Below are 11,981 nucleotides of genomic sequence, written 5' to 3' on the forward strand. Positions count from 1 at the left end.
ACATAAGACTATAACCTACAGGGACTTTAAAAAGCTCAACAACGAGCAGTTGAATAATGCTTTGAAAGATGCCCCTTGGCATTCTGCTTTCATCTTTAAAGACTCTAATGATGTCCTTGATGCATGGTTTAAAATCTTTGAAGATGTTGTAAACACACATCTGCCACTTAAACACAAACAGGTTAAAAAGGAAAATTCTACCGAAATGGTTCACAAGTGAAGTAGCCCAAGAAATAAAGCAAAGAGATAAGCTACTGCGAAACGCAAGACAAACCAAATCTGCCAATGACTGGCTTAAGTATAAACAAGCAAGAAATCGAGTATCTAAATTGATAAGGACAACTAAAGAGACTTATTTCAATAAAAAGATGAAGGAAAATAAGCACGATTCAAAAAAGTTGTGGAACCTAATCAACTGTCTAACTAATGGTACTGAATCTAGTCGTGATTGCATTAAACGTCTTAAAGAAGGAGACGGGTTTTTGATAGAAAAACTGGACATTGCTAATGAATTGAATAATTTTTTGTTAATCAGCCAAAAGATCGGTTACATGAGCATGATCTTGGCAGCGATCCTGATCCTGAATCGATTGATCCTAACAGCTTATCAAGTGAAAGTGCGCTTAATATTCTATATATAACTAATAAAGAAGTTGCTGAGATCCTAGTATCTATACCACCACACAAGGCTACAGGAGATGACGGGATCAGTGCTAAGCTATTAAGGATTGCGGCAAACTCTGTATCAAACTCTTTACGTAGGCTGATCAACCATTGTATACTTACTGTGCCTTTCCCTTTTAAATGGAAAATCGCTAAAGTGACTCCGATTTTTAAAGGGCAAGGAAGTAAGGATGAGAAATGCAATTATAGACCGATTTCTGTTTTGCCTATTCTTTCCAAAGTAATTGAGAAGCATATCTGTAAATCTTTTTACGAACATTTAAAGAGCAACGACATGCTTCATAAACTCCAGTCTGGATTGAGGAAATCACATTCAACAGAAACTGCGTTGATACGTCTGGTGGATCAGCTCTTTTTCGATCTTGATGAAAACAAAGTAACTGTGCTCGTTTTCATAGATTACAAGAAAGCATTTGATCTAATAAATCATGACATACTCCTAGCAAAGCTACGTGGTTATGACATTGGTGAGAAAGATCTAAAACTTATTGGCAATCATTTAAGTGATATTAGTTTGGAGACTAAATCTTCAGAAAGTTGCCCAGAAATTACATACGAATAGCTCCTATTTCCCTTAAATACGGTTCATATCTTATCAGTGGGTTGTCAGAAGTCTTCTACGTGTGAGCATAGGGCATATGAGAGACGAGTGCAGTTTTGTTCCATGGTTCAGGATATCGCACCAAAGGAGATAGGAATGCATGCCAACAGGAAATGTTGGTCAAGTCGATTAAACAAATACAAAGAAAAGCAGAGAAGAAGCATGATCAACCGTGTTAGAATTTCACTATTGATATCAGGTAAGAAAATTTATTGACTCTCTTTCATTGCAATTGAATTCCTTCTTACGAACTTTTTGTGTAAAAAGGGACCCGCAACAATTTACTCTCAATCCTCGACGAAAATGGCGACTCAAAGGTTTCTAGTTCAGAAAAGGCCCAGTTGACGTGGGTGCATGGCTAGAACTACGTATGTAAGGCAGACAACAGTTGCAGGGCTGTCACTAAGGGCCGGGGGCTGGGGATTTCCCCCGGCTACTTTAATACAAAACCAAAACATAGCTATAAATGCTTTCGAAATACAATTAAGTATTCAAGTCGTAGATGGCAGGCTGAAAACAGATGTGAAAAGTGTTAAAATGGGCTGTTTATCTAATGCAGGTAACAAACACATCGATCTATCACCATCACCAAGTGCCAGTCCACAAAGTTCATCTGGATCCCGATTGCCTGGTGTTTTGGTCATAAGTAATATTCCAATCATACCATCTATTTTACTGTTGATTTCACATTACTTTTCCACGCCGCGTTGCCAAGTTCGTTGGGAAGTTGGGTACTAGCTTACGAAGTAGCCAATTACGTGGCGAATTAGACAATCAAATTGCGAACTTCGAATTGAAGTTCGTAACTTCAGCCGCACTAAACTGCGCAATTTCACATCTTTGAATCTTTCTGCAAACGGTAATTTATTTGTGAAGATATGGAACCTAATCCTTTTACTAAACAGGGAAAGGCATTGTCGTGTGAGGTCCGTGACATAATCCTAGAAAAGTGGTTAGAGGGTTCCAAACCATTCCAAATAGGGCTGCAGTTAAATTTACCGAGAAAGACAGTTTCAAATATTGTTGATCGATTCGTACGTACAGGAAGCGTTCAACCAGGAATTGGTGGGAACAGGTTACAAACAGCAAGAACAGATGATGTTGTCTTGTACACGGAGTTTTGTAAACATCAAAGGCCAAGTATGTATGCTACAGAAGTACAAAAGCAGTTAATCGAAAATCAGGTTGTCTTGCCGGCTAACGTGCCATCTCAAGCTTCGATAAGTTGTGTATTGACAAGCGATTTGGGCTACTCGTACAAAAAGATGACAATAGTTCCAAAAGAGAGCTTGACTGACAACGCTCAAGAGAGACTTGACGAATATTTAACTGTTTGCAGTGCATGTGATCCTAGGAATATGCACTTCTTTGACGAAAGCTCCGTGATTAAAACAAGGGGAAATAAAAATTACGGTCACGCGAAATTCAGTGCTATGCATCCCACGCAACTTACACAGTGAACTTACAGTACTGTGCGAAAGTAATGATAGAGAATTTCGTCGAATTTCGTGCGTTGTTCTCGACGAAATTTCGTCGAACTTTTGCTTTGGAGACATGCGAAATTTCCTCTAGGTTGAGTGAAATTTCGAAAGGTCTAACGAAATTTCGCCGAATTCTCGCTCAGGAGAAGTGCAAAATCTCGTTTTGCTTTGGCGAAATTTCGCCGAATCTTCGCTCTGGAGGTGTGCGAAATTTCAAAAGGAGAGACGAAAATTTCGTTTAAAATGCATACGAAATTTCAAAAAGTGAGACGAATCTTCATTCAAAATGGGTGCGAAATTTCGTTTTGCCAGAGAGAGCTACAGTAAGTTTCGACGTTGGTAGTGTGATGGCTGCCCTGATCTTTGCCATAAATACGCATGTATCATATCATATTTTGCAGTTTTCGAATTGTCATTCTACCAAATCCCGGTGACGTCACTTCCGGTTAACATGAGATGCACACGTGCCGCCGTGGATAATCAGTACACATTGCGAAGCCGTGGAGTTCAGAACTATTGTGGTCTCCGGGTTTTTATTCTCTTTATTTGTCCTTACTATTGCAGGTAAGAAAATAATGTCGCTTCAATTAACTTCTTCTTGTTGTGTTATTCAGTTTATCTCAAAAACTAAGCCTGGGGAAGGAAAGTGCAACGACGAAAAATTGACGTTTCACATGTTGTCGTTTAGAAGCTGTTAAGCTATGTCGAGAGCCTTATGTGCCTCGCTTTTCGCCGTCCTATCCAAAATGGAAGCGGTTATTAAGGGAAAGAAAGTTATAGTTTCCCTTCGAGTCCTAACATTTTCAACATTTGAGGGAAAGAAAGTTATAGTTTCCCGAGTTGAAATGGACCACAGCAGACACGTGGATGCCGGAGAACAGTGCTTTGCAACAAGTTGTCATTTAAGACTGAACTTGGTCGAGAGCCTTTTGCCTCGCTTTTTGCCACCCTATCCAATGTGGAGGCGGTTGTTAGGGTAAGAAACTTTAAGCTATAGTTTTCCCTTTGAGTCCTAATGTTTTCAACAGTTGAGGGAAAGAAGGTTACAGTTTACCTCGCGAGTTGACGTGTACTTCAACGGACACGTGGATGCCCGAGAACTGTGCTTGGCAATCGCTTCTCCTGGTTGGAGCCGCTTCTAGTTTAGCGAAATGGCTATATGAAGGGAAACATAAAAATTTTTTTTCCCGAATTTGAGGTTCTTGGTCCTTCAGAGCTCAATATTTTTCGGTTGTTTACATTTTAGCAACCACATAAAACTTAGATGAGGGGCCTCCCCACCGCTTCCTTCCTCGAGGAAAGCAGAGCTACAGGGATAGTCGCTTCCCTGAAAAAAGAGCTTAGTAAGAGATTTAAGCTAAATTTAGGGCTCCGAATGAGCTCTGATCAGGATAAGCCCTCTGATGGTGATGACTAACACTCAGAGGTTTCGCCTGTGCTCACTGGTGTCTTGCAAGTTACTTAGGGGAGTCCCCTAGGTCAAGTTTTGACAACTTAGCAGAGGAGTTCTCGGCAACTGACAAAACAGGTGCGCCAGTTAACGCCAAGCTGACCACTGTGCTAGAAGACCTTATCAAAGGCGATCTCCCTAAAACAAAGCTAAAGGGGCTGGTGGAAAAATACTTAAGACCAGAAAATTGCTAATTGCTAGTCTCCTCAAAGTGAACAGAACTATTTGTAATAGGTTGTCTCCAAGTAGGGATGATCTCTGTTTACAAACATTGTTTTTGTTATTCAAGTGTGCCAACCACAGAAACTTAAGACCCTTTGGGACAGCCAATGAGGCTCTGGTTGGCATATTAATTACAATAGGTGACGTCAACGTTATATTCGCTATACCAAATCCTCAGACAGGGCTCTTCAGAAAGCTCGACAGTTTTTTTGTTTTCTCATTTTGTGCCACCATCAATGCCTGTGATAAAGCATCAGGCGAGCCGGCTCTAGGCTATTCTCCCACATTCCCTTGTTCTAGCATTGGCAGGAACCCGGGAACTGAATCTTCGTGGCCGAGAATCTCTGAAACCAGATCTGAACGCCCAGTTTGCTTCTCGAGAGGTGGTAAGTCATATTCTGCAATGCCTTTGTTAGGGGAGAAGGGGCTCCTACCACAACCAAGAATAAGCAAGGCCGTCAACCATGATCCCAGTCCAATAAGAAGACAAACTGCTAAACTGTAATTCTCAGGTTGGTTACATGAGCAGCGTTGATACCGTTATTAGGTCAGTTGCACCATTGCATGCTGGCCAATTGCGAATAGCAAGGTTGACTTCCGAGCCGTTTATCTTGCAGTGTGTATCTAGCTGTGAACGTGAATTCAAATTTTCTGTTATTGAGCAAGAAGCTATTGATGCAGGAATTAATGATCTATGAACGGTGTCAGTCGGAAACAGGGGAAATTGTTTCTCCGATATTTCTATGACCAAAAGAGGAACCTGGGGCTCATAGAGTTATTTTCAGTTTGAAGTCTTTAAATCAAACATTGCCCTACTGTAAGTTCAAGATGTACCATAAGGTTGATGAAACCTGGGTGTTTTATGTCCTATAGACCTTCCCAATTTCTTCAATTTCATCCCTATATTGCCAACCTTCAGAAAATATCTCAAGTTTGCATCGAAGGTTCTTCTGTTCCGTTTTTGGGCCCTACCCAAGGGACTGACAGGTAGTCATTGCATCTTTACCAGGGTGTTAAAATCAGTTTTTTTTTTTTTCCACCCTACGCACCCTGTACGGACTTAATTGTTTGGGTTATATTGATAATTCTTTTTACATGGAGGATTCTGAGGAGGCCTGCCTTGAGGCTACCTTACATACTGCCCAATTATTTACGCGCTTGCGTTTTGTGTTTTACCCAACCCAGTCTGTTTTTCACCCTACGCAGTGCCTAGAGTGCTTAGGATTCCTGTAAAAATATTCATATATTCTTAGCCTTAACGAAGGCCGACAAGGTCGTTGTTTTGTGCCACTAAGCTTTGTGCGCCCAGTAGTTCTCAATCCATGAAGTTGCCACACTGATAGGAACTTTAGCGTCTACTTTCCCTGGGGTGGAGTTTGGTCCTTTGTAGTATAGACACTTGGAATGGGTCAAAGAATTGGCACACCTCTCATAAGGTTTTTCGTTGTAAACATGCCTCCGTCTGCTGACAGCATTGGTGCTGTTAGAGTGGTGAGTCATCTCTGTATTCACAGGTTTCCGGGTTATTGACCGTTGTTCCCCAAATATCGCTTTTACAGTGGTTGCATCACGCATGGGTCGGGGTGCCATAATGCACTAAACGCAAACTGAGTATTCTTGAACCGCCTTCCGTGGGGCAGGGGACTATGCCCCTATTCGGGTCAGTGTCCATTCTGCGCATCAGGAACATGCCTTACAACATGATTGCTATTTCCTACATCAGTGGCATCGGGGATGCAGGAACAAGGAATGCAATACGATTGCTAAGGTAATTTGATTATAGGCCCTTTGAGAAGCATAGTCGGCGTTTCTGCTGCGCGTCAACCGGTGCGGTTTAATGTAACTGCAGATTCTCTATCGCGCCGTTTTGGAGATGGGATCATAATGGGAACTGAATCGTGGTATTTACTTGTATATATATGGGATTTTGTTGTTCCCCAGATTGACCTGTTTGCAAGTAGAATCAACAATCCAACTAGTGCCTATGCTTCCTGGAAGCAAGACATGAAAGCATCATAGGTGGATGCTTTCCCTGTGAATTGGTCACAATTCACTAACAATTACATTTTCTCATGGGGATGCTCACCCTCTGAGCCCAGAACGGCAACCCCTGACATGCAAGGTGTCAGGCGACAGTTCATTAGGGCAACATTCCGGGCGAGGTTGCCAACTTACTAATGTCCTCTTGAATAATTAGCGGCAGCAAAGGAGTAAGATGTTCACATCCGCAAATGCATGGCGTGCATCTGGTCCACAAGAGAAAACTGATCCACTACATCCGAGTGTGAACAACGTGTTAACGTTTCTCCATGCCTGTCATATTAACCGAATATCATACTCAACGATTAGTACGGCTTGCTCAGCACTCGCAAGCTGTTTAAAGGGATTGAATTTCCTGATTGTCACTACGCTGTGACTGACCATCCTTTTATAGTGCGCTACCTGTAGGGTGTGTTCAACTCTTGCAAGCTTACCCCTCGATATCAGGTAACATGGGATCTTATGCTTGTCCTAAAGTATATAGGACTATTGTATCCTCTAAGCAAGCTGTGTCTCGGAGGAACTGACCCTTAAACCGCGAGCTTTAACATCTGGGCAGCGGTGTCAAACACTGTCATTTTCTGAGGATCGATGCTATAGAGAAAACTCCTGATTATTATTTATGTTCTACATACAGGATCATGTAAAGCAGGACAGACCTGGGAAAAATCCTCATGTCATAGTTTGGTTGGGAAGAACCCTAAAGAAACCCGATAAGTTTGCTTTCTGGATTGGAATAGTTGTGTCCACGTTTATTGCTGTAAAATCTCATGTTAACCGGAAGTGACGTCACCGGGATTTGGTAGAATTAGAAAATTAAACGAGCCTTACCTGTAAGGTGAAGTTTGATTGTGATTCTGCCAAATCCCTGGTGACTCGGTGAGGGTTAACATGCCCTCCCTCACACTTTTTCTACTTCCCGACCCTTGTTCTTCCATTTTTCTCTGTATTCATTTGTATCTTGATAACCGTGTCCACAACCTTTGAAAGTCTGATTATCCACGGCGGCACGTGTGCATCTCATGTTAACCCTCACCGAGTCACCAGGGATTTGGCAGAATCACAATCAAACTTCACCTTACAGGTAAGGCTCGTTTAATTTTCTAATTAACTGCGAATAGTTCGTAGTTATGAGAACATGGAACGACCTGCAACCACCTCAAAAGATTCAACAACCACTCACAAACAATTGAATGCCTCTTTAAACAAGCGAGATGACAATACGTCACGCATATGAAATACGTGACCTGAATAAAACCTCCAGCTCCCCCTAGAATCTTATTGTCAACCACAATCAACCACGAGAAACGTCGAGGTAAAATAATAATAATGTTGTCGAGGTGGTTGTTCAATTTTTTGAGGTGGTTGTAAGTCATTCCATGTTTTAGTAACTACAGCGAACAGTTTATTGCGGTAATATTGTCTGAACACAAAAGTTCGCAGTTTTTTTTTCAACGATATTTCTCGAGCCCTATTGTTTGAGCGAGAACGATATTTCGCTGCAATGTGCGTAAGTTCGAGCGAAATTTCGCGGCACTCCGGAAATATTATTTTTTCCACAAGGTCTTCAAAACGCTTTGGAAATACACATCTCGCAAGTGACTTGCCGGCGCGTTCGAAACAAAGAATTTTTCCTTGAAGTAAAGCAGCGTCAGCAGCGCGCCATAGAAACTTTGATAAACAATTATATGGCTAAAGAAAGAGCATTTTACTGTTTGAATGAACAATTTGTGGTAAATATACCCGGAGATATGATTTTTTTTCCACGAGGTCTTCGGAATGCTTTGGAAATTAATTAATTGTCAAATTGAAGTGTGGTTCACTGGTAAAAATTTGTTATCTGTAAATGCGAAACCAAACTGCAGGAAAAATAAACAATTAATACTCAGCAATGATACCCGCGTATTTTACAATAATTCCTTTTTATTAAAATCGCGGGAAAAGGACTGCATGACTATCGATGTCTTTCAACACAGACTACCATCAGTGAACTGTTTTTTTCCCCCTCAGTTTGCATTCTGCATTTTGTGACCCTCGTGTAACGACCACAAATGGTGAACGAAATTTCGATCTCCAAACGAGATTTTCGTTCGAAATTTCGCTCACACAAACAAAGTGTTGGAAATTTCGTTTGAAATTTCGCACCCACTTGGGAAATTTCGTTTGAAATTTCGCTCCCACTTGCGAAATTTCTCCTCCCACTAACTAAATTGGGAACGAATTTTGCCTCCTTCAGCGAATTTGCCAAATGAAATTTCACACATCTGCACGAAATTTCGTTAATGGTGAAACAATAGAGGCCAGCGAAATTTCGCAGATTTACGTAGAATTTCGTACAACTTAATCGAAATTCGACGAAATTCGCTATCATTACTTTTGCACAGTACTGTACTTCACAGCATTTTTGGAGTTGACCACGTAAACATACTGCCTGGACGTTCAAACGGTTTGGAGTTACTCAATTTCTTCACCGAGGCATTGCAAGAACAGGACATTTTTGGAAACTCTTTGCTTAAACAAGGGGACCTAGTCATAATGGACAATTGTGGTTTCCATCACGCTCGTCATATAGAACCTCTGTTGCGAAATATGCTTGGCTTGAGTGGAGTTGATTTAGTATTTCAGCCTCCATACCATCCAGTCTACAATACATGTGAGCACTGCTTTAGGTTTTTGAAGAGCTGGCTGCGCAAGAACTCGGAACTTGCCGAACATCACACTGAAGTGGCAATTTATGATGCATTAAGCGGAATAACCCCGGGGATGTCAAGAAATTTCTTCAGGCACTGTGGCTACATTGACTAATACTAATTAACTACTTAATGACTAATTTATTATACACTTATTTGGAAATTTAGTGTTTGATAATTTCACCTGTAGAGCTACTTTGCATGTGAGCTATTTATTTATTCCCGCTGGATTTAGAACTCAGATTTTCACTTTGTGAGGAATAATTAGATAATTCTGTACAAGTGCCTCTAATTGTGTTTTCAGCGGCGGTAAACTATAAAAATTTATTCTGTGATTAAGCTTAGTTATGAGTTGAATGCCATGTGTGCACAAGTTTACAATGATTTGGATCTTAAGACTTAAAGCAACTGAAAACCGAAATTTAATTCAACCAATACCAGTAAAACTAAAACGTTTTCTGCAAAAGTTGAATTACTGCGGGAGAGACAAAAATAAATAACAAATATTGTCTATGTGTGAAGTTTGCAATGAACTGTATCTTCATTGGCTGAAGAATCACCCTATTTTTAGTGAAACAATTAAAAACTGCACGACTCTTATCTTTTTCATCTTTCATTTGGTAGACTCCAAGACGGACATCCATTTTGTCACATACTCTCGAATTCGCTGAAAGAGCAAAAGTGCTCCCTTCGATATCGAATTTTATGTGTTATGGTTTCAAAAGACAGAGACCGTGGGCACTGAAGGTTTTTATTGTAGATGTACACGTTGTATTTGAAAAATACCAACAATATCAATGCACTTTGTTCTAACTCAAAACTAATGCTACAAGAGCAGATAAGAACGCAACTTGTGCTTCTGTTGTCCTAACGCATAACTAGACAAAACTTGCAACATCACAAAAATGTTCATTCTAATTTCTGGGCGTCACAACCCTTGCAAAACAAATCTGGAATATTCTGGTTATTTCTAGAATTTTTCTTAGAATATGACAGAAAATATTTCTAGAAATTCCTAGAATTTACCAGTTTCCTTTTCTGGAAAATTCTAGAAAATTCTAGAATGTTAATGAAACATGCTAATGAGCTAATGAGGAAAGAAATTGCCAGCTTTATTCCAGAAATCATAATCTGGGGTCAAATCAGGTTTTTTCCAGCTTTTTCCAGTTTGTTACAAATTCTGCTTTCTAGATTTTTCTAGAAAATTCCTGCATGCCATTAAATGAAAGCATGTGAAGATCAGTATTAATTTGCAGCCTTTTTCAAGGATATTCCAGTTTTTCATGATTTTCCTCTGCCTTTTCCAACCACTTAATTTTATTCCTTGAAGGCAATTCAGCCATTGGTAACTTTTTAAATTTATCACAAGTAACTTTACTAAGCTTCTTATTCTAAGCAGTCAGTTATACACAACAAAAACAGGCATCATGACTTTTAGCTAGTCAAATGGAACCTTTACATAGCATATGTAAAAGCTATGTTATGGGGTTTTTGTGTCCAAAAATAAAAATAGTTTCAACATAGTTTCTACATAGATCAAAACAGAAAATACGCAACACATACATAATTATCCTGCTCCTATAATATAATATTCCAGCAAATCAGAAATGTGCTGGAAACTACAAAAAATCCATTGTAGGCAAGCTATTAACAGTTACTACCATAGCTCACAGACAAAAAAAATAGACGACAGATTTCAAAGCAGTTATATTTTTTTATTGCATGAACCTAAACACTTAATTCATGCCAAAATCTTTGGAATGGGTTCTTGTTTTACATTTAAAAACATTTCAGATAAACCACAGAACTACATGTAGATAGAAGTCTGCAAAGAGAGATCCCCAAATACATCAAACCATAACTGGTTAAGGAGACAGAATTGGCTGCTAAGCATTTTTGTCTGCTGTAAAGGACCTTTCCCTGCTGTCCCATCAAAGAATTTTTTTCAGAAGTGTCTCTTCATACTCTTTCATGGCAACTAAAAAAAATACAGTACATATACTTCAATGATGCATGTAGTGGTTCCCCTAAATCGCTGATAATTTCTATTACAATTAAAGTGCGTGAAGAGTACATTAATGTAGACTCATAAGTTTGGGTCTCTACTTACAAACGTCCATAATAGCTTTCTCAGGCATTTTCTGCATTGATTACCATAGTTTAAGTGACAGAAATTAGCATTTTACAAGAAGGAATCAATTGTCAATCGTATACAATCATGTAATTTGCTTAAGCCAAGTTGAGTCTCCTTGCTTCACAAATCGACTCGATGGTGTGAAAATGTGAATTCTACATGCATGTAAATCGTTCCTCATTTTGAAGACAATAAGGCATCAAATCAAATGTTATTCGCTTCAAGTTAACACTTACCTTTTTACTTGAGTTGTTGTAAGCATTTCTTTGCCTGGATCAGCATTTAAAGAGTAAAACTAACAAAATCGTCAGCACAAAAGCGTGATCGTAGATGAAACGTTTCAACCGCGCGAAACCTGTAAGAGCTAGACTGGGGTTACACCTGACTGCTGACCAAAACGAAAAGGACTCACTAGTTCCCAGTCCGGTCTCTCACATGTTATCCAAGATGGCGGAAGATGACAAGGAGCAAGATTTGAAAGATACTGGAGTTCATTGAAAGGATTAAGTGCTGACTTGGAGTGTGTAATTTTCGAGAGTAATGCATCAGGTTCCTTTTGAAATAAGGCCGATTATGAGACTCAGAGAGCATCAAACAAGGTAATCCGTTCCTTGGTTTTTCTCACAATCTACATGTATTGAATACATCGGAATAAAAGCTTTCTTCTTCATTTCTTCGT

General features: G+C 39.8%; 2 protein-coding genes across 2 annotated transcripts; both read left to right on the forward strand.

Moving 5' to 3' along the window:
• The first annotated feature begins 2,163 nt into the window (after nucleotides 1-2,163).
• On the forward strand, nucleotides 2,164-2,745 carry LOC137995576 (paired box protein 5 homolog). Its single transcript, XM_068841103.1, has one exon. The coding sequence runs from the start codon at nucleotides 2,164-2,166 to the stop codon at nucleotides 2,743-2,745; it is 582 nt and encodes a 193-aa protein (XP_068697204.1).
• A 3,381-nt stretch (nucleotides 2,746-6,126) lies between these two features.
• LOC137995577 (uncharacterized) lies at nucleotides 6,127-9,283 on the forward strand. Its single transcript, XM_068841104.1, has 2 exons — nucleotides 6,127-6,206; nucleotides 8,878-9,283. Exons 1-2 carry the CDS (start codon nucleotides 6,127-6,129, stop codon nucleotides 9,281-9,283), a joined length of 486 nt encoding a protein of 161 aa, XP_068697205.1.
• Nucleotides 9,284-11,981: the final 2,698 nt, after the last annotated feature.

This window comes from Montipora foliosa, chromosome 3 (assembly GCF_036669935.1).
Source record: "Montipora foliosa isolate CH-2021 chromosome 3, ASM3666993v2, whole genome shotgun sequence".
NCBI classification, from domain to species: Eukaryota; Metazoa; Cnidaria; class Anthozoa; order Scleractinia; family Acroporidae; genus Montipora; species Montipora foliosa.

Coding starts and splice junctions, on each gene's coding strand:
- LOC137995576 (XM_068841103.1), top strand. CDS start 2,164: ATGGAACCTAATCCTTTTACTAAACAGGGAAAGGCATTGTCGTGTGAG.
- LOC137995577 (XM_068841104.1), top strand. CDS start 6,127: ATGCCTTACAACATGATTGCTATTTCCTACATCAGTGGCATCGGGGAT. Junction 6,207..8,877: donor AATGCAATACGATTGCTAAG/GTAATTTGATTA, acceptor TGTACTTCACAG/CATTTTTGGAGTTGACCACG.